The following is a 22,165-nucleotide window of genomic DNA, read 5'->3' on the forward strand; positions in this document are numbered from 1 at the left end:
AGGCCCGCGCGGCGCAGCCGGAGCCGGAGCCGGCGCTTCGGGTCGCGGGAGCGGAGCTGGCTGCGGGAGGACGCGGCGCGCGGCTGCGTGAGCATCCAGGGCGCGGAGCCCGCGGCCGCCCCGCGCCTCGTGCTGTGCAGCGCGCACACGGCCGCCGCCGAGCTCTGCCCGCCGGGACAACGCCTCTACCTGCAGCTGCACGGAGACCTGGCCAGGTGAGGGCCGCCCGGGCACCCCGCAGCCTCTGCTCGGCCCGGCTGCGCTCGCTCCAGACGCGGGACGCGATCTCAGAGGCTCGGTGGAAAATCCTTGCGCTGCTGGGCCGGCGCGGCACGGGTCCGCTCCCCACGCAGGCGTCGCTGGCAGGGGCAGCGGGGACCGGGCAGGCGAGCCGTCCCGCGCCTGTAGGAACAGGGCTGGGGCGAGCGCCTCGCCCCGTAGTTGCGTCTCTGTGGCTGGTCCCCTCGGGCCTCCTGACCCGGCTGTCCTGGCGCTGGAGAGGAGCCGCTTGGGTCCCCGCAGCGCCCTCGTAAATCACGAGGGCTTCGGCGTCTCCTGAGTGCCTCCGTCGCCGTGTCTGACGGTCTTGTTGCGCGGCCCCTCGGTGCGGCCTTGCGCGAGGAAACGGCTGCTGCTTCAGTGCCCCCGCGTCCTAACGTCGCGTACGTGCTCGCTGGCAGCCGGCAGCGAGGGGAGCAGCTGCCGTGCCTGGGAGGCGGGGGCAGGTTTCTCATGCTGGACCCCTCCAGGCTCTTCCTTGCGCGTGCGGAGTGGTAGCTGGCGGCTCTGTCTGGTCCAGCTGGCCACCAGGCCCCTCCTGTTTTGCCTGGGAAGGTTGTCCTGGCTGGCTACCGCCCTTCCCTTGGGACGCAGCCGGCCAACTCTGTTGCAGTGCTGGAGCAGCGTGGAGCGTGCGGGAGAGGCTGAGCTCCGTATGGGGGCCGGAGAGCACGGAGGGTGCCAGGCCCTGGCTTGTGCCTCGTCGCAGCAGCCAGGCAGGGCTGGCAGGGAGCAAAGTGCCTAGGCCCCAGGAGCCTGGGAGCATTATTTGAGAGGCTGAGAGCAGAGGCCAGTCTAGCGTGGGGAAGGGGGTGGCTCAGCTCCACGCAGCTCTAGTGACGTGGAAAAGGAACGTGCTGGAACGCATATTTCATTGCAGCGGGTCCGAGGTCCTGCCGTAAGGTGCGTGATGTTTGCAGCCAGGAGGGGCTGGAATCGGGAAAGCAGCAGCTCGGAGATGGGCTCGTGGGTCACAGCAGGGAGCACCCTGCGTGTGGGCTCCCAGCAGCACGATGGCGAGAGGGCGCGGGCAGGAAAGGCCAGACAGCTGCGTTGCCTCAGCAGGCAGGAACCGCACGCCCTGTGCTGGCTGCCCTGTCAGCACATCCACAGGGTGCTCAGCGAAGAGCTGCGCGTGCCGCTTGACTGTCTGGCAAACCTGCCTTCCCTGAGACCTCCGTGCACTCGCAGGAGAGCGGGGGAAGGCAGCTTTCATCATGGGCTGTAAATACCTGCAAGGGAAGCATCCGTTAAGCCAGGAAAGGAATATAGCAAGGAGCAGTCATGGGCAAAGGAAGCGAAGGAAACTCGGAGTAGGAGCAAAGGAAAGGTTTTACTGGTGAGGCTGGCTTGCCTGTGGGAGCAGTTGCCAGAGGGGAGTCGTCTTGACTCCAGGTCCTGTTGCTGTGGCTGGCGTCAGTCTCTGGGCTGCTCTGGCTTGGGCAGAAGCCGGGGCGGGCTGCCAAGATCGCTCAGTGAGTCTCTGGCCTTTGCAGTGCAGGAGACGAGAGAAGAGCAGGGCTCCGCTCTGGCTCCGTCTGCTGTCATCCTGTGCTCTGGGGAGGCTGCTGTGTCCCATCCCCGGGAGTCCTGGCACCACTCTGGCCACCTCCTGCAGTTACAGAGAAGTGCTTTGTTGGGGACGACTCTCGAGTGCCTTGTTCCAGGAGTGCCAGACCAGTGTGCTCTCTGATGTGCTCTGCTCTCAGCTGCATTTGAAGGGGAGGCGGGGGGCAGCTTGCGCTGTGTGGCTGGGGCTGACTTGGATCAGGCAGCGGGAGCTTTGCTAGGTGCAGAGTGAAAGGTGCTGTGGGAAGCCCGTCTGGCATGCAACTGTCGAGGAGCTGTCTCATGCCTCGGGGATCAGGAGGGAAGCACCGAAAGTGTTTGCATGTCTTGTGGCAGGGAGCGTGGATCTGGGGGCCCTGCCAGCATGGCCAAGGGTGCCTGGCCCCTTCCGTACTGTAGCAGCAGCAAGGGCCTGGGATTAAGGCCAGGCCTTGGCAAACTAATTTCCTTTCCTGCACTTCATCCCCAGGCGGCTGGAGCCCACAGAGAAGCCCCTGCAGATCGTGTACGAGTACCTGGCCAGCCTTGGGTTCGAAGATCCCTTGAGGATACAGGAGGAGGCAGCAAACGCAGACCTCAGCTGCATGATCCGTTTTTACAGTGGTAAGAACGTGTCTGGCGTGTGCTGTCGTTCCGGGGGCGGCGCTGGGGCCGAGCCTGTGCGGCAAGCAGTGCAGCTGTATGCAAGAGCTTAGCCCATGCTCTTCTGCCCTGAGGAGAAGGAAGGAGGGTAACTAACCTCTTGCATATATATACATGCTGCATCACGAGTCATGTTCACAGCTGCGGATGGCGAGAGCTACTGGGCTACAGTAAAGGCAGCAATGGTATGTATGGAAGCTACTCAACATATCGCAACAAGTCCATTTATTAGCACTAGGGGGAGGAAAGGCAGAGCATGAGCAGCTGACATGGCTTTGCACTGATTGCCCCAATCTCCTCCTATGCCAAGGAGGAAGGGAACGCCGTGGGTGCGGTGTGCGTGTCTGGGCTTCAGCAGGGCTTTTGACCAAGTCCCACATGACACCCACATAAGCAAACAGGTAAAGCCACTGCAAGGAAGACAGGGACCTGGCTGCATAACCACAAGTCAAGGGTAATAACAAATGGATCCGTGTCAGAATGGCAAGAGGTTTTGAGGGGGGGTTTCCAGAGGTCTGTCTGGAGTCCAGTGCTGTTTCAATGAGCCTGTCAGTGACTTGGGTGCTGCAGTGGAGAGCTTCCTGGGGAGATGTACAGGAGAAGGGGAATTGGGAGGCGCTGTGAGCACACTGGAGGACAGGAGCAGAATTCAGAAGGTTTGATAGGTTGGAAATCTGGGCTTATGCTTGGAGCTGGGGAGGCCTCAGCTAGAGTCGTGTGCACTTCTGCGCGCCACACTTTGAGGAGGATGTGGAGAAGTTAGGGTCTGGAGGAGGGTGCCTGTAGCTGATAAAGGCTTGGAAGGCAGCTGCCAGATGTAAGGTTGGGAAAACTGGGCACTTCTGGCTTGGAGGAAAGGTAACTGACGAGAGTCTTTAAATCTCTGGAGGGCTGCTGTAGGGAAGACAGAGCATGACCATTGTTCCTTGCTGCACAGGGCAGGATGGTAGGTGCTAGCTTCAGACTGCAGTAGAGCGGGCTTTGGTTGGACTTCTGGAAGCATTTGCTCACTGTAGAGCGATGGAGGCCTTGGAGGCGGCTGGCTGAGCACAGTAGAGGAGGGTTGAGGAGCAGCATCTTGCATCCAGGCAGGGGGTGGACCGGATGGCCCCTGAGGTGCCCTTTAGTCCTGTGCCATGGGACAGGAGGGTCAGAGACGGCTCCTGGCTTTAGATCTAAGGGTCAGCTGGAGAGCAGTGAGGCTTGTGTGGAGGGATTGGGAGTTGACCCTGCAGCTTGAGCCTGAGTGGGTGGCCAAGGGGCTGAGGAGATGCTGACAAGCCAGGGCACACCCTCTGATGGCAGAAGATGGGTTCAGTCAGGGGCGCTGGTTTGAGAGGCATCCCAGGAGAGCTGCAGGTGCGGTGTGGGTGGGCCAGCGCACCCAGAAAGGCTATGGAGGGGCTTCCCAGGACCCAGCGGGAGAGCGGCCAAAGGTGCCGTCTGGGTCCTGGGAAGAGGCACGGCGAGGCTTGTTGCAGAGGTGGAGGACGTGGGTCCAGTGCATTGTGGGCCGAGCTTTGCGCCAGGGAAGGCTGCTGGGAGCACCCAGAAAGGCTTCAGCTTTGGAGAAGTCACTTTGCTCCATGGGCAGGGTCACATCTGGTGCTGAAACCCATCAGGTTGCCCTTGCAGGAGGTCTGATCTTGGGCCCAGAGATCTTGCCTGTGTCTGGACTGGAAACAGTTTCACGCTGTGGATCCAGCCTAGAGCTAATCGCGTAGCGCTGGACAGCTCAGACTGCCGTGTCCAGAGGCTCCGTTTCTTGGTTCGGTGCTCAGCTGACCAGGCTGAATTGTAGAATCACTGAAAATGGGGGCTGTCGGCATAAGCAGGTGCTGACCGTCCTGGGAGGAGAACCAAAATGATCGCAGCTGGGAGCAGGAGGGGCCACGCATGGTAGCGGGGGGGTGGCATGGGGCCGGAGCACAGCTCCGTGGCTGTGGGGCGAGGGATGGGGGCACGGGGGTGGGGCTTGGGCTTGCACGCGGCGCTGCTGCTTACCTGGAGGCCCATTACGTTGGTGGTGACGGCTGCTGCCTCCAAAACCTCCCTCTGCCGCCATGGAGCCATGCCTGGAGCTGTGCGGCCAGCTGCCGGGCGGCAGCAGCAGTGTGGTGGTGGCCAGGCGGCACGCAGCCATCCCCACTACCCCGCGCCCCACCGCTGCCGCCGTCTGCGCAGCTCCGAGCATGGCTCCGCAGCGGCAGCAGGAGGTTTTGGAGGCCGCTGCCGCTTGCCTGTGGGGCCACCCGTGCCAGCGGTGACGGCCACTGTGTACAGAACCTCCCGCTGCTGCAGGGCTGTGCTTACCCCACTTACCTCTAAGATCCAGGGGCAAAGGGCATGGCTCCGCAGTGGCCATGCTTGCCCACAAAGCCCCCCCACCCTACATGCAGATGCCATTGCGGAGCCCTGCAGCTGGTTGCGGGGCATGCCGCTGAATGCAAGCCCCCCGTCTCGCCCCCCGGCTGGGCAGCACTTATATGGCCTGCACATATGGTAGGAAGCTGCCTGCCCCTTGCTGCACCCTGCCAGATGGGCTGTTCTCTCTGGGACCCTGCTCGGCATCCATAGGACCGGAGGGTGCAGGCGAGGTGGGGAGGCAGTCAGTGAGGCTCACTGCACCTTGTCATGTGTCCACAGATGCACCACGAGCAGGTCCAGAGAGGTGATCCTCCCCCTCTGTGGCACTGGTCAGGCCGCAGCTGGAGTACTGCGTCCAGTTCTGGGCGCCGCACTTCAGGAGGGATGTGGGCAACATGGAGAGGGTCCAGAGGAGGCCACTCACATGATCAGGGGGCAGCAGGGCAGGCCCTACGAGGAGAGGCGACGGGACCTGAACCTGTTCAGCCTCCACAAGAGAAAGCTGAGGGGGGATCTAGTGACCACCTACAAACTAGCCAAGGGGGACCAGCAGGCAATGGGAGAGTCCCTGTTCCCCCTGAGTGCTACTGGGAGTAACAAGGAATAACGGCCATAAGTTGACGGGGAGTAGATTCATGCTAGACATCAGAAGGCGCGACTTCACGGTCAGGGCGGCTAGGGTCTGGAACCAGCTTCCAAGGGAAGTGGTGCTTGCCCCTGCCCTGGGGGGGCTCTGTTCCCTTGCAGTCTCAGGGCTCTGCACTGTGGACAGCAGTCCCAAGTCATGCTGTCTGCCACCTCCCATCACCTGGCACCCGGCTGCCCCTCTGCCTCGAGCGCAGAGTTCCACGTGTGTGCTTGGGCCGGCCTGGCTGACACGGCTAGAGCAGCTCCTGCTTGGGGGAACAAACCCGGCCAGGCCTCAATGCCACTTCTGCCAGGTGTCCCCTGGGCTGCAGGTCCCTGTTCCCATGTGCTTGTCATGTAATTGGCTGTGCTCTGGCAGCCAGACACTTGACAAATGGCCTGAGTCTAACCAGCGCTCGAGCCTGGTGGAGGGGACCTGGCCCGGCATCCTGGCCCTGGGGCTGGCTGTTCCAGAGCCAGTTGTGGCAGGTGCTGGGGCTGCCCTTGCCTACTGGAGAGCTGCCGGCTCAGTTGCTGCTTCTGAGCTAGGGGCAAAGTAGTCTGGCTGGGGAAGGAGGCTTCCACCTGCCATGACTCATTTTGGTTCTCCTCCCAGGATGGTCAGCACCTGCTTATGCTGACAGTGGGCTTCTCACAGCAGCATTGCAACATGTGCTGGCAGGGGCCAGGCTGGACCAAAGGTGCCGGGACCTGGGGGTGGGTGCAGGGCCTATTGGACCTCCCCTCATGGTGCAGCAACCTGGTGTCTGGGGGTCGGGGCACTGTGGAGAGGTGGTCCACAGCCGTGGGTTAGTGTTCCCTAGTGCCACCGGACATCGCTGCGCCTGCCTGGGAGCCAGGGAGGGTGCTGATGTCATGTGCCCCAAAGGGCCCCTGCCCTCCCCGCAAGGCCCTGGTGTCCCCTCCTGTGCTGTGCTGCTCCGTGCTGCTGTACCCTGCTCTGCTGTTTGGCCAGGTCACCTCGTCCAGCTGCTGCTGGGGGCTGCCGCAGGTGCCTGGGGGAGCTGACCACCCGCCTTCGCTTTCGCCTTCCCTGGTGCCCGGCTGCATCTCCAGCCTGAAGCTGTATGAGCTTCGCAGAAGCTGCTGTGCGATGCAGCCTTTCTAAAATTAGCCTGCCCTTGCCTGACTGTGCAGTCACGTGGCCTGTGTTAAGTAGTCCAGCCCTGCTGAGTGGATACGTAGCTGCTGCCCCAGGCTACCCCTGTGTTGTTGTCTCAAAGAAGCCATAGGAGTTCCCAAGCATTAGATACGTGGGTGCTTGGGCAGGCTGACACGGCTGCTGTGACAGCAAGGCGGAGAGCCTGGCAGCTGTGCACAACAACGGAGCTTGTGCAAAGTGTCTTCCACTTGTTTGATGGGGATGGAAGGGCTATGAAGGCACACACGGGCTTTCTCCCTCTGCATCGCCAGCTCTCTGTGTTGCGTTGCAATTCCTTACATCAGATAAACCAAGATGTTTAAACTGGACAGATGCAGGCCTGTATCAGAAATGAGCCTCTGATTTCTACTCGGCTAAATGCTGGACCCAACTCAGAATTTTTATTTCAGTTCTGGAGCCTTTAGAAACCCTATTTTTCAGCTGAATAGCGAGGCCCTGCTCTTCCTTTTGGTCCCAGCAGCATGAGTTTGGATGCTGCTCCTATTCTGGGTAAAGGGAAAAGAATGCAATTATAGGTTGCATTATGGTGTGCAGACCCAAGGGGCAGAGTGAAAGGCATGACTGGCAGCCTGAATTAGGCATTTCGTACTTAGATTTTCTTGTCTTTGTGGCTATTAATACTCAAGTTCTGGGGATTGTAGAGATTCCTAAATGGTTGCTTTATCACAAATGCCTGTTGTCTGCAGAGATTTTCACGGTGAGTGGACTGCTAAAGTGCTAGGAAAGCTAGCGGTGAGATCGAGATGGTCCATCTGTTTCCAGTAGCAGCAGTGAACAACAAACTCTCATTTAGTGATACCTGGTTTTTGGGCTGGCTGCGTAACTTTCCGTGTTGGCCCGCAGCTCGGTTTTTGATGCGCCTTCATTTCCCATCTGATCCCATGACCCCTCTTGCTGGACTGCAGTGTCACGGCCTGTGGATTCCCCGTGGTGTTGAAGATGGGTTTGAACCTTGTGCATGGGGGTCCCATGTTGGCCTTCGTGCTTCTGACATGGTTCTGAGCAGTCCCTCTTCTCTTCCCTTGTCCCCACCTGAGCACCGCGTTTCCAGAGGCTGGTTTTGAGTTTGCCAGCCTGGTCTCCTCAGCGCTTGCTTTCTGCAGCTGCCCAGGTTCACACGCATGCTGGCAGGAGCAATCTCACTGTTCTCGGAGCCAAGTGCAGACTCCAAGTCTTTGCCTGAGGGCCTTGCATATCACTGAGCTGGGGAGCTGAAGCCAGGCGCTGACTGCAATGGCCAGTGGTCCAGGGTAGCCCAGCTGGAGTGCTGGATAGCAAATGCTCTAAACTGGCCACAGCCAATTGACAACTAAAAATTATTTTGCTCCAGAAACTCAAGGAAACGTCATTGCTTTGGTAGCAGAGGTGGCAGCAGAAGTGCTAAGTTCATTATGAATGAATGAGCCTAGGCCCTGGCCCCATGCAGAACAGCAGGTTGTTTGCTTGCACCTGAAGGTGCTAAGAATCCTAATGCAGCTTCACAGATCTGAGCCAGTTTGTCTTTGTAACTTGCTGAGGAGCTGAGGTATTATTGAGAGGAGAGTTCCCATTTCACAGGAAGAGAGTAGAGGCAGGGAGAGACATGCAACATCTGTTCCTAGCTAGGGAGGTGCTAATACCTGTGGGTGTCCTGTCTTGGGATCAGCATCTTGCAAAGCAGATGGGGCTCGTTGCCGCCACAGCACATGAATTGCCCCATGCTGAAGGGTGTCCTGGGCTGGGAGCAGGTCTGTCTAGAGCCCCATGGGGACAGGGCCAACCAGGCAGCACGAGGGCAAATGGGAGGCAATGTGAAGAGATGGGTTGCCAGCGCGGCTCATGGGAGGATGGGCTGGGCAGGATGGTGGTGCAGGCATGCGGCTTGGCTGCTGGGATTTGCACGGTGGTTTAACTGGAGGTTGTGGGGCCACAGCTGAGACCTGTGGTGCTCTGTGGCCTGTCCCACCTTGCAGGAGGCGCCTCTCCCTTGTTGCAGGGTGCGGTGCAGTCAGCCAGCTCGGGCTCACCACGCCTGGCTGTCAGGAGGCTGTTTCCAGAGTCCTGCGTTTGGTGACTCTCCCTGTGCCCTGATGGGAGAGCCGGCTCATGGGGCCGTTGGGACGATCTAGCCTGACGGCTGGTGATACCGGCCCCATCAAACCTGGAGAACATCAGGGCTGATGTGAGAAACGGCCCTGGCAGCTGTTCCAGTGCCTAAGTGATGCTTTTCTAGTCTGAATGTGTCTGGATCCAGTTCTGGCGCCTGGATGGGGTTTGTTCCTGTCTCCTCAAGGGAAGGGCTTCTTTCTCTTCACAGCTTCCTGTTCTCAGGGCCTCTTCCTCGTCAGCTGAGTCTTCACACTCTTGGAGTCTCACCAGGAGGCCTGTTTCCCATCCTTTCATCATTCTGGGTGCTCTTTACTGGAGCCCTCTCTGGGCAGGAGTTCTTGCCAGGGGCCGTGATGCAGGCACAGGCTGTTCCTTAGGATCCCTCTCTGCCTCCCCAGGGCAGGTCCCAGCCCCTCACTGCTGTTGCTGCCATTTGAGTCCAGCTGTCACTAATTACTTGTTCACTTGCAGCTGGGGCTATGGAAGTGGCTGATTGCAGGGAAGGAGGGGCAGCGGAGTGTGGGGCTCAGGCAGTGGTGCTGAGCACCTTCTGCACCCCGTTTAGCAGCCTGACTATCCCTGTTACCAGAGCACTGGGGAGGCCCAGACTGAGCCTGTAATCTGTCTGGAGGAATCGATTCTGCCAGGAGCAGCACTCTGCACGGCCTAGGGCTGGGGGAGCTGCCTGCACTCGTGGGGAGGAGCACAGATCCTGACACCCAGGTGCCCAGACCAGCCGGGATCTTGCAGAGCAGCCATGCACGTATCGCACCACAGCTCATTATCTTGTGTCACCTTCAGAGCTCTGCAGAACGTACGAGGCTCTAGGGAATCGCATCTGTCGTGTCGGCCCGTGCAGGTGAAACGTTGTGCCGTGCTCTGGTCCCGTCCGAGTCATTTTCAGGTCCTTAACGAGACTCAGCCCCGTCCTGCAAAAGGGGTCATAGAAAAAGATATGAAACCTCAGTGACTCCCATGATTGCCAGGTATCGAGAGAGACGGGTGCAGAACTTGATTGCGAAGGGTGTTTAATTGTGCTAAAGTCCTAATGGTGTTAAGACACAAGTTGCACCAGCTTTGCAGAAACGTCTCGGGGAACCAAGATTCACTGTTAAAATACTGTGCAGTGTCTGGGAAATCTTTGATAATTTTTCCTCAAGCAGTTCTTCCCTCCAGAAATATGAATGCATTAGTATGTGGATAGTATTAGCATGGTATTTCAAGCAGGATGAATGTATTAATATTGCGTTGTCCTGTGTTTGCTCAGTGCTTCCCAGAGCAGGCACGCAGAGTTGAACAGCCACAGACAAAGGAAGCGATGTGCTGTGTAAAATGCCATTGCGATACACCTCCTCTTGGCCCCAGTGGTTAGTGTGGGTCCAGCATCTTGCTGGATTGCTCCATCAGAAGGAGGCATTGCCGACATGCGTCAGTTATTTCTTTGTGGTCTTGTTTGTGTACAGTCAGCGCACATGGCGCCCTGCTTTCCCGCGTGGCAGGAACAAATGCTGGAGGTGTTTCCTTGTTTGTGGCTTCCAAACCTGCCTCTCCAGCCGCTCCTCTTCTCCAAGGAGTTCTGGGCCTGCTCCCTCTGGGGCTGCTGGCCATGCTTAACCCCTCTTGCCCATGCAGACACATGCAGCTGCAGCCTGCATCCCTGCCTCTGTGTTTTACTCGATCCCAAGGACATCCTGCTTTCTGCCCTGGTGTTCTCCTGCCTTGGGTAGTGGCTTCCATGGCTTCCGCAATCTGACTCCCTAAGGGGGAGTTAAGTTGCATCTCCCACGTAGCTGACTGGAGGGTGGCCAGCCCCAGAGCCAGAGCTGCAGACATCCTGCCTCTGGTGGGGCAGGAAGTCTGTGGAAGACTGATGCTAACATGCCTCTTCTCCCCTCCCCAGAAAAGCCATGTCAGGTGGAGCAGCTGGACCGGATCCTGCTCTCGGGCATCTACAGTGTGCGCAAGGGAAGGACCCAGCTGCACAAGTGGGCAGAGCGCCTGGTCATCCTCTGTGGCACCTGCCTCATCGTGTCCTCTGTGAAAGACAGCCACGTGGGGAAGATGCACATTCTGCCACTGGTGGGAGGGAAGGTGAGATGTGGCGTGTGGGCCAGCAGAACAAGGAAACCACCAAGCTGGGGTGGCCCATGCCCAGACGGTCCTGGGAGCAGGAGTTCTGGATACAGTTGTACAACTCCCCCGTGCTGTGTTGTGCAGCTGCAGGTTTCACAAGCCTGTGGCAGCAGCAGTAATGCTGCTCTTCTGCAGTCAGCAGCATCAGCTGGCCCACCCTGCCCTGCCCCTGTGATCGCTGACTGGGAGTATCCCTGCTGGGAGGCCTGGAAAGATGCTTGTTGTCGCTGCCCAGCAGACCCAACTTAGCCACTGCCCTTGGAGGAGAGCAGAGTCCCTGCCCTCACAGACCCCCAACTTCGTCCCCCTGCTCCCAGAGCTGCTGGGCTGTGATGCGGCTCCTTTCTCCCGTTGCAGGTGGAGGAGGTGAAGCGCCGGCAGCACTCGCTTGCTTTCAGCTCTGTAGGGGCACAAGCGCAAACTTTCCATGTCTGCTTCAACACGCCCGCGGAGTGCCAGCGCTGGCTCCGGCAGGCTTCTACGGTGAGGCCCAGGCTGCGGGGGGTTGAGCTGTGGGGCTCCAGGGTGAAAGGGAGGGGAGTTTGCTGAATGATGGCTCAGACCTACCCCGGAAATTGCTGGGGGTGTGCCAGGATCACCTCCCAGCATCCCTGCACAGCTCATCTCTGGGGACACTGGCTGAGCTGTTGTCTGCGGCCCTGAGCAGCTGGATGCTGCACGCCAGGGCTCCACTGAGGCTGTTGCCTGTATGGCACCACCAAGCCATCATCCTGACCTGGTGCCCCGTTGCAGCCGGCACCTGCTTTTCACAGACATTAGGCCTGGAAGGGACTGTGGAAGATCATTGAGTCCAGACCCCTGCCCCAGGGGCAGGAAGTCAAGGGGCATGCTGCCAGCCTTCAGAGTTATTCCCAGGGTGGCCTCTTCCCTTAGCAACAGTGACCCACAAACTGGACCCTACCCTCACTGCCTCTGCCAAAGTGGTACACAGAGCTGGCATGAAGCTGCTCTGGGTCACAGAGGAGTCGGCATGGCCAGCCTGCGAGCTGAAGAGGCTGGTCAGTCCTGCCACCTCGTTCCACATTGGAGCACTTGGACAGGAGTGGCCTCTGCACTAAAGCCTGGTTTCATGTGGAAAGCCTGGTATCGGCTGTGGCCAGGAATGGGTTCTGGGCTGGGTGGGTAGTGGCGGTTCCCATGTGCCAGCTCAGGCTGTGGACAGCAGCAGTGTCTGCATGGGATGGGGCCATCTCCCAGCATTGCACAGCTGCTTTGCCAGCACCTAGTGTCCTGTTCTGTAGGCCACAGTTTCCATGTGCCCAGTGGGTGTCCAGGGCTCCCTGCACTACCCGGACCTGTCTCAATGGCAGCAGTGCTGCTGAAGCGCAGCCCGCGGGGTCCCTGCATGCGTTGTCTCTGCTAAGGATGCTCCCATATTACGAACCACCTGCAGAGCAGTGCAGAGACCCCTGGGTGCAGTGCTGCTGCCTGAGGCATCCATGGGCTTGCAGGCCACTGCCAGTTCAAACAGCATCTCTAGTCTCCTGTGGGGTCGGGCCTGTTCAGCCATCCAGACCTGGCCCAGCCCCTTCCTGACCTTCCGTTATCCTTTCCGCTTCATCTTCCTTCCAGGGCTTTGGCCCTTCACAGTCGTGTCTCAGGCTCTTGCTGCTGACAGCTTTGGCAACCAGAGCTGTCCTCTCCAAGGGTTCTTCCCTGTCGGTGCTTGGGGACTGTGGAGAATCCTCTGATGCTCGGGAGCACTCTCGCTCTGAGCACGGCTTCTAGCTCGGTCCCCTGGAAGGACCAGCATTGTCACCATGCACATGTACCTTGTCCACCAGCCCCTCCTGCCCAGATGCAGGGGAATGCATCACAGTCTGAGGGCAGCCAGCTGCCATAAAACTACGCTGGCTATAGAGCCCAGAACAAAGCGTCCGAGGTCTGAGGACAGAAGATCGTGGCCATGGAAACGACTTCAGAGGAGGCCCAGTTTTCCAGAGCCTGGGTCAGCGCAGAAATGTTGCAAAGCTTCCTGGGGTGGATCTTTTCCAGCTTGATGAAAGTGATGTGCGAGTGCCCAAAGCAAGGGAAACCCTCAAACCCTGCACAAAGTTGCTGAGCTCTGCAGCACTGCCGGGGACTGCTGCTCTCGGCCCGTCTGGTCTGGAACGTGCCCCTGCTTTGCGCCGCGGGGCAGCAGTTGGAGCCAAGAGTCAGTTGATGCCCATGCTAGCCGGATCCCTCCTGCTGTTTGTTGTAGCTGGCAGCTGGGCCCAAAACACACGTGCGGCTCATACAAGGCAGCCCCTTTCCTTTTCTATCACCACCAGTCGGGGATGAGAGCGGTGACAAGCAGGCCGAGGTCATATGCAATGCAGTTAAAAACCACTTCCCTGTGTGGGCCCTGCCCACCTCTGGCGGAGACCAGGATCCTGTTGCTGCCTTGTGCTCTGTCAGCCCCCAGCATGTCCTGGCCTTGCAATTTACTCTTGACTTCTTGATTTAGTCACAGAAAAGACGGCGCAGACTGAACTTGGCCCTTGCCTTCCAGGTTGTGTCTCAGCGCCTGAGCACTGTGGACCTCTCATGTTACAGCCTAGAGGAGGTCCCTGAGCATCTCTTCTACAGCCAAGACATCACCTACCTCAACTTGCGACACAACTTCATGCACCTGAGTGGCTCGGGAGGGCTGGACTCGCTCTGCAGGTGTGTGCTGAACTGGTTCCTTTGCACTGGGGCCAGTGGATTACACCAGGGGCAAGGGGACAGGAGCATGCAGAGCAGACAGGAGTCATCCTGGTCCCTGTGGCTCCTGCCCACTGGGAGTAGGGTGGGCTTTGAGAGGTGTTAGCTGCTGGAGACTGGGGAGTCTGAGTCATGCCCAGCACCATGCCAGCGGGCTTGCACAGAGCTGTGCCTAGCCACTTGATGTTGCACAGACAGATGCCATGGTGATTGTGAGGCCCTTGGCTAAACAGTTGGGTAGCACCATTCGCTGCAAGAGCAGCAGCCAAGAGGAGCCCAGTGCAGCAGTCATGCTGAGAGGCTTGTGCGTAGGAGTGTGAGGCTGAAGCACCTGTTCCAACGAGACTGCGGAGCTGGCCCATGCCTAGGGCAGCAACACGGCAGAGACTCTGGCTGCGCTTTGGGCAGCCAGTGCGCGGGGGAGCGAGAGGCTTGGGGCCAGGTGGACAGCAAGCTCTGATTTGCAGGCAGTGACAGCAGGGGTGCGTGGCCATGAGCAGGACAGGTTTGGAACAGATCAGGATGCAGTGAAGCGGGGAGCAGATAAATGAGGGGTTCCTGGATTGCCCAGAGAGCTGGAAGGTCTGCAGCAGCATAGTTAGATGGCTGCACCCTGCAAGGCCTTGCTGCCTTTGGGGGAGAAGTGAGAACAGGACATGCCTGTCTGTTCAAACAAAGCGAAGGGTGGGAATGGATGTTGCCTTAAAACAAAAAAGTTTTACGGCAGCACAAAGGTCAACAAACATGTCTGTGCTCTTGTCACATTGCAGTTGCCCAAAATGAGCTGCAGCAAGGTGGTGCGTATCTGTGCTGCTTCACTGCAGCTGACATCTGTTAGGCTTATAGCAGGAGAGCGCAGCCAGCTTGGCACTGCCTGTGCTTTCCAGCTGCCCCAGCCAGGCACTTCTGGGGCTTCATGGGCCTGATCCCGGGTGCCCTGACAACACCCATTTGGGATTCCCCAGGTACCCATGAGCTCTCTGGTGTGGTCCCGGGCTGGGACCACCAGCAACAAATTGGCAGCCCCAGCCCCAGGACTGCACTGGAGTGTCAGGCTTGGTCTGTGGCAGTCCTGGGCGCGTCTCTAAGCAGGGACAGCTGGAGTGTCTGGGATACATCTGTCAGCAGGGAAGCCCTGCCTGTCCTTGGTCACAGAGAAGCATCCTGGAGATTTCCAGGACATGTCTGTAAGCCAGAAACGCACCACCCATTGCCCTGCAAGGTCAACAGGTGACAGTGATGTGTGTTTTGGCCAGCGAGGTGAATCTGCTGAGGTGAGACCCATCCCAGCGCCACTGTTCCACTTCATTTGGCGACGTCTGCTTCTAGCCTGAGATGCTCAGGAAGGTTGCTGATCCTCTCTGTCTGATGTGGAGGATGAGAGGTGGGAAGCTGCTTGGTTGCAGCACCTCTTCCAGGGAGGTCAGCTTTGCCCAGAGGGCAGCTGCAGAGAGGCTCTGCCCCTCCCCACAGGGGGTAGATGGCAGAGGCAGTTTCTGTGGTCGGTCATGCTTGAGACATGGAGCTGCTGCCATGAGCTTCCTTCTCACTGCCCCTGCAGGCGTGCAGGACCTAGCAGCCAGGTGCCTTGTCACAAGGCAGCTTTGCTGTTGGTATTCATGCAGGGCTTAGCATTGTGCTGTCCAGGCAGACTCGTCCCACTGTCCAGGGCTGTGAATGGCAGAGGCCGTCTGAAGACCAAGAAGTGGAGGTTGCTTGTCTGGAGCAGAGGCCCTCTGAAATGAGGGACCATCTCTCCCTCCTCACAGGTCAACTTAGCCATTTGCTAGGGTCTCCCCGTGGGGACATGGTGTCAGCAGTGGTCGTCTTGGCATTGTAGCCCTGTCGAGCCTCGGAGTTATCTTTTGCTGCATGTGCACCAAATGTGCCCCCCTCCCACTGCCTTGGCCCATGTCCCAGATCACTAGGTCTCCCGTCAGTGCCGTATGGCCAGGCCGTTCCGTTCCCATCCCTGCTCCACCCTTGCAATCATTCGAAGGTAGGCTTGACACCACTACCCCAGCACCCTCTGAGGGTCTGTCTCTGCCATGGTGCAGACCAACAGTGCCTGTTTGCTCTTGCCTTTCAAGAAGAGCCTGCAGTGCTCTCATGCTTTTGTCAGCAGTAGCTTTCTGTGCACCTGGGGCTCAGCCTGGTGCTGGAGTCACTGGGCTGGAGGGGAACGTGTGTTACGTGGGCTGCGTCAGAGCTCTAATGCTTGCCTTGGTACACACACAGTCATTGTAGCCCATTCATGTAACTCGTGCTCTCGCTGTGTAGGTTTTCTCAACTGAGGGGCCTGAACCTGTCTCAGAACCAGCTGGGGGAGTTTCCCACATCGCTGTGCGAGATCCCCACGCTGACGGAGCTCAACCTGTCCTGCAATGGGCTCCATGACCTGCCCAGCCAGGTCAGCAAGCTGCTGAAGTGAGTACGTCCCCTTTGCGTTCACAGACCCCGTGGTTTGGGTACAAGTGAGGCCCATGGGGTGGGGCCCCATGTCCCATGACCCCTCTGAGAGGTCCCTGTCTTCACCACTCATTCACGTAGATGCATCTCAGGAGGAAATGGTGGCAGGCTGAGAGCCAGGTGTGCCAATTCTCTTGCTCTCAGTGGCGAATGGAGTGCAGATAAAGGTGGTCAGCAAGGGCCTTGTTGCTCCCAGATCAGATGGGAGCAACTTGAGCAGCTTCATGCTAGCAGCGGCTGCTGCTCACCAATGGAGCTGTGCTTCAGCAGCTTATGGTTTGGACAGGGCTGATCCTGCCTCAGGCTGGGGCTTGGCCTAGATGACCTCTCGGGTCCCTTCCAGCCCCACTTCTCTGAGTCTATGGCCCCGAGCTGCCCATGTACCATGCTGCCCTTCTCAGGATGTGGTTGTTGCAGCTCACAGCATAATGGAGTCCATTTCAAGTGTGAACACGCACTGATTTTAGCAAAACAACCGTAAGGTAGGCTTTGCCCACAAGGGCACGGTCCTAGGACACAGAATAGGAGCGATGTTGCTTGCTCCATTTTTGCAGTGGCTGTGCATCCTTATGGCCAGACATTGATAGTGGTTCTGCAGTGTTTCTCAAGGAGTGTAGGATGTTATCTTTCATGCTGATACTGTTTCCTTAATGGTCTCTTGTCTTTAATGACTTGAATTTGGCCTGCAGCAACTTCTTGCCAGGGCCGGGTCAATGGTTCTGTCAGCACCCAGGTCCTGTGCGTCTGCTTAGATGAGCAACACAGCGCTGCTTGAGCACAACATGCAGGAAGAGCCACTTGGCTGTAAAATCAGAGACCTTGCACAGCAGAGCATGGGTTCAGTGGGCAGGTGCTAGTGCATGCTTGCTTTGCCCTACACTTTCATCATAAACGCAGCTGGGAGCTGCGTGCAGCACACTGCCGGTACCACACATGTCCAAGGATTTAGGATTCCATAGAGGATCCTGCACTGCGCTGGTTTAGAAGCAATGTGGGACCGTCATAATGATGCCGGCTCAGTAGAGCACAGAGCAAAGGTTGCCTGTGTTTTAACTTGGCGTCGCCTCCTTTGATTGCTTCACTGTGAGACCCTTTATTTGGGTGGTTCTGATCCAGTCTTCAAATGGGACGTCCTGACTGTTGGTCTGTCAGGAAACAAGATGTTCCCTCCTGCGGGAATGCCTGCGAAACCCTTCTGAGGGGCCTGTCCCATGCGCCTGCAGGGTCTGTGGGAGTGATCCTCTTCCTTGTCCAGCTTTGTCTGTTGGGTGCTCAGGGGCTTGCAGGGAAAATGTCTGTGCCAGGCTGCTATCCATTTTGCTAGAAATGCATCGGTGCCAACGTGCTAAGGGCTACTACGGAGCTTGGACTCGCTCCCTGGGCATCCTTGCGAAGAGGGCAGTGTGTAGCCAGGCTGGCTGCATTGCCAGGCATGCGCGGAGCAGGTGTGTGTGGGTGAGCAGGGCCAGCGTGTGGTGGCTTTCTGCTTAGTCTTCTCTGTGGCTTCCCTGGCCTCTTTGGAGAAGACAGTTCCCTTTGTAAAAGCCAGTCCGCTTTGTAGCACGGGCACTGTGCAGTGGTGTGGGACACCGTGCGTTGCTGTAGGGCTAGTGCTTGCACTGTACCTGCTGTCCCTGGGTTAGCTGACCGACTGGGGATAGCGGTTGAGTCTGTGTTGTGTTTTTAATGGCTGCCACAGAGGCTCAAGCACTGGGGACTCTTAGACTATAGAAATCCAAGGGAGTAAGTATGCACCATGTGCTCACAATGAGCCAGTGTGGCGGTGCTTCAGTTATTTTTGCTGCCACTTGTTTGGGGAACTGGTAGCTCCCAATCCACTGCAGCTCAGTCCACTGCTTTGCAACGTGCCAGTTTAGACCCCAGACTCCTTAGGTGAGCAACAAGGAGTGAGAAATGTCAGAACTGCCTGGCAGAGCTCCCTGTGCCGTCCTTGGCGAGTGTGCCCTATGGCATTGCTGTAAGTGCAGCCTGCAGACAGGAGCCCCGTTCTCAAAGCTCCCTGCCTCTGCCAGTGGCACAGCTGGTCCAGTGCAGATCTCAGCATGCCTTGCCTCTGCTAAATGTGAAACCTGGCTCGCTCCCACCCCTGATCCCTCTCCATCCCTCGTCTGTGCAGTCTTCAGACCTTTGCTCTCGATGGGAATTGCCTCACGACCCTGCCAGATGAGCTTGGATGCCTGCAGCAGCTCAGCTCCCTGGGGCTCTCTTTCAATGACTTCCATGATCTGCCAGCCGTCTGTGAGAAACTCCTCGCCTTGGACAAGCTGGCCATGGCGGGGAACCAGCTGGGGACCCTGGACTTGGGTGCACTGAACAGAATGAGCCACATCAAGCATGTGGATCTGAGGTGAGCTGCTGGCAGGTGCCCTGCAGGAGGGCTGTGCAGTGCTCTGGCCCTGCTTAGGGGTGTGAAGAGCCCTAGAGAGCCAGGCTGCCTGCGCCAAGCCAAGGCCACGGAGCAGTGGTCAGGACTTGGGGGGGTGTCTGCACCACTGCTCCGGTGCCCCCTGAGCAGGGAGCGTGCTGGACTCGCCTCAGGGCGGCTGTTGCTGAGGTTCCCAGCCACCAGCTGTGGGGGCTGTGCTCCATCCCAGGACATGTGGCAAGGGCCTTCCCTGGACGCGTGGCTGTACAGGATGGGTCTGACTGCCAGGCTCAGGCTCTGGCCTGTCTTCTCTTAGCAAGCGTTACTCGCGTAGAACCAGCTGCGCGGCACTGAACGCTGCACGTTGGGCCCTGGGCCTGCTGGTGCCTGCCCCCGCCCACAAACCCCTGACTCCCTCTGGCCACTCCTGCCCTGGGCTGCTCTCCAAGCACCTGCTCCTTGGCCTAGGTGTCAAGAGGTCCCTCTCCCTACTTCCCTTTCCACTGCCATCGGCGTCTCCTCCCCTGACCTGTGGACCCTGAACACTTAGACTGAATCAGCTGAAGGGGGCATCTGCTGACAGCCTGGAGGGGAACAAGTCTGTGACCCACTTGGATGTGCGGGACAACCAGTTGGCAGAGCTGGACCTGAGCACCCTGGGCAGCCTGGAGCAGCTGCACTGCGAGCGGAACCGTCTTCAGGAGCTGACGCTGAGCGGCTTCTCCCTGCGGGCCCTCTACGCCAGCCACAACCGTACGTCTGCTCTGCCCTCCCCCGCGGGCACAGGCCTGCTGCTGGGCACTGCCGGCTGGGGGCCGTGGGGAAGCCGTGGTGGGCCAGACCCTGGGTGCTTGGAGCTCCTTGCACAGCTCTAGCTGGTGCGTGAGCTCCTGCAGTTCCTGTAATGGCACATGCAGTGGCTGCCTCATGGGGCAGGGTCCTGTCACAGCATCTAGCCTCCTGAGGGACAGTGTGTGGCATCTCCCCGCAGCTGCCTTGGGTCCATGCAGGCATGCCTCTCAGTGGGAGGCCTTCCCTGCCCCCAGCTCACCCCCAGGTGCTGCCGCTGTAGGAACAGGAGCCCCCAGGTGCACATTGGCAATACCCAAGGAGGGGCATGGCACGGCCTGGCTTTGCCGCCAGGCCTGCTCCCCTCAGCACCGCTCTCATGGTTGCTTGTTTCATTGATCAGGTCTGACCACAGTCAGTGTTTACCCAGTGCCAGGCCAGCTGACCTGCCTCGAGCTCTCCTGGTAAGTAGCTGCCACCGTCGGGCACAGCACCAAATCCTGGGCTGCTGGGAGAACTTGGGTGGGGTTTGCCAGGGCTGTGCCTAGGGCAGCTCCTGCAGAGCGGATGCTGTTGATTCCAGGGTTGCTGCTGCTCTGTGCCCGCGGGGAGCCTGCAGCTGGACTGTTGCGTCCATGAAGCCAGTACCTCAGGTCTCCTCCCCTGCCCCCGAGACGTGCTTCCAGCAAGGCAGCGTCTGCCCCTGCCCCTGCACTGCACCCTTCACTGTGCACACGCTGATGCCCACAGCATCTCCCTCTGGGCCCAGGGCTTAGCATGTCCCTGGTGCTTCCTTTTGATGGCAGGAGGCCTGTATGCCTTGAGCACCTATACGGGGGAGTTCCCCCTCGGCATCAGGACGGTGGAACCTGGCCCTGCTCCCTCCCTGCACGAGTGCGGCTCTCCTCTGTGGAGTTGAGCCCATCTTAGGTAGTAATGGGACAATAGGGATGCTTTCTGTATAGGCCTCAGCACCCCTGTGAGGTGTTGTACCAGGGTAACTGCCCTGGCTTGGTTCCTGCCTTGTCACGTGCCAGCATAGCTTCCCTTGTGGACGGCCTGCTTGTCCTGGGAGTGTCTCTGGGTCATGGTGGGGAAGGCTGTGCGCTTACTGGTAGAAAAGGCCTGTGACCACATCTGTGTCACCTGCTGTAGTAGGCAGCGTCTCACTAGGGTATCAGATTTGTAGCACACAAGAGTCAGGTGAGGCTCAGTCCCCTTCGCAGCCAGACAGCCTCAGCAGAGAATGGAGAGGCTTCCTGAGAGGTCAGAGCTCATCTATGTGCTTATCACTGTGGCAGTGGCGTGTCACGCCTGTGTGGGTGTATGGCCTGCTGCAGTCCGCGGACTTTCCCCTTGCAGCACTCGCACACGCACGTTCTTCCTTCGTGCAGACTCCTGCTTCCCTCGGGATAGATTTATCCAAGGCAGAAGGGAGTTTGAGCCAGGCCAGGATTAGCAGCAGGAAGTCAACAGGACTGAGGCTTGCGGGCCTCGACCATGGCTCCATAGCAGCAGGGTGCTGACCAGGTCCCACAGATGTGGAGCCAGAGCCTGGTGTTGTTTAGGGCTGGCAGAGGAGGCAAGCATGTGTCCCGAGGAGGCAGCTGGGAGCACGGGGTTTGCCCTGTGCCAGTGCTCCAGCAGTGTGCTGCAGGCAGAGGTGTGCCCATAGCATGGCAGGTGTTACCGCTACTCCCATTTGGGTAGCTCAGGTGGCCAGAGCCTCCTGCGCCAGCTAGCGACCAGCAGCTGTGCCAGGGTGCCCAGCACTGCGTACTGCCTGTGGGAGCTGACCGCTGTGCTGCTGCCCCCTTCCCGGCCAGCCTGGTCCACTGATTAGCCTGAGCAAGTGTCAGCAAGGTGTCCTGCTCTGGTCACCCCTTCTGGTGTGGGGGAGGAGTGAGGCGCAAGTGACCTTCTGAGACTGCAGCGAGCTATGCAGGAAATGCAGCACCTTCTCTGATCAGCACTGGGAGACTGGTGTCAAAGGAGAAGTAACACTTCCCTGACCGGCTGCCTGTGCCCCCATGGGACACGACTGGGTGACTGCCTGCTTTCTCGGTCACTCAAAGGTGCCTGCGCCAGGAGACCCTGTTCGGGTGCTGTTGGCTGGGCCATGGGGTAGGCAGCTCGGCACAGGTCCTGGAGAGAGCCACACATCTCGCTAGTGCTGATCCGTTCCCCTGCTGCCAGGCTCAGCAGAAACCACAGACCAAATGGCCCCTGGTCTGACTTGCCCCTTCCCTCCTGCGTGGGCCCACAGAAGGAGATTGCTGCTGGTGCTGTAGGTGAAACAAAAGGCCTGTCGTTAGGACATCACCACTTCTACACCCTATGCTAAGTAGCTCGACCTAAGTGACCGCTGCCTCCTGGGCTGGTCCGGCTGCCCGTAGGCTCGTGTTGGGTCCCCACCCCACTGAAGCGCTGCAGTAAAATGCCCATGTGGCCAGACCCTGAGCCAGGAGAGCTCCAGGTCGTGCCCCCCCTGCTACTCGTGTGTTCTCCTATCTCCTACCAGGAACCAGTTGCAGTGTGTCCCTGACTGGGCCTGTGAAGCAAAGAAGCTGGAGGTGTTGGACCTGAGCTTCAATCTCCTCACAGAGCTGCCGTCGAGGTAAGAGGAACCCCTATCCCTGCCTAAAGCTGGGACGCCCTCCAGAGCGTGAGCTGGGAGGGAACTCCCAGCCCTGTGCTTTCGGTACCAAGCTGCTTTCTTGCATGATGGCTGCTGGTCAGACTCTTTGTAGCTCCTGGGGCCAGCAGGGAGGCAGAGTCCTCTCCCTTTCAGCATGACAGGAGCCAGAGAGTTTACCCCATGACTCCAGCCTCTGCACCAGCAGTTCATGGTAGAGCAGGAGCGTTACTGCTGTGCCGTCTTAGTGCTTGGGGTACCAGTCGTGCGCTGGAGCCGCGATAAGCTG

The 22,165-nt window shown here is 58.8% G+C and overlaps 1 protein-coding gene across 1 annotated transcript in view; it reads left to right on the forward strand.

The window, feature by feature from the left end:
- Positions 1-22,165, forward strand: part of PHLPP2 (PH domain and leucine rich repeat protein phosphatase 2) — a 34,740-nt gene that overhangs the window by 616 nt on the left and 11,959 nt on the right. The window contains exons 2-11 of the mRNA XM_019535464.1: positions 3-215; positions 2,318-2,451; positions 10,656-10,846; positions 11,246-11,371; positions 13,404-13,558; positions 15,878-16,024; positions 18,204-18,434; positions 19,003-19,205; positions 19,645-19,705; positions 21,763-21,858. Coding sequence (XP_019391009.1) covers positions 3-215; positions 2,318-2,451; positions 10,656-10,846; positions 11,246-11,371; positions 13,404-13,558; positions 15,878-16,024; positions 18,204-18,434; positions 19,003-19,205; positions 19,645-19,705; positions 21,763-21,858 — 1,557 coding nt within the window. The remainder of the gene's footprint in view (positions 1-2; positions 216-2,317; positions 2,452-10,655; positions 10,847-11,245; positions 11,372-13,403; positions 13,559-15,877; positions 16,025-18,203; positions 18,435-19,002; positions 19,206-19,644; positions 19,706-21,762; positions 21,859-22,165) is intronic.

Source organism: Crocodylus porosus, unplaced genomic scaffold (assembly GCF_001723895.1).
Source record: "Crocodylus porosus isolate Cpor-Errol unplaced genomic scaffold, CroPor_comp1, whole genome shotgun sequence".
In the NCBI taxonomy this organism is placed as follows: domain Eukaryota; kingdom Metazoa; phylum Chordata; order Crocodylia; family Crocodylidae; genus Crocodylus; species Crocodylus porosus.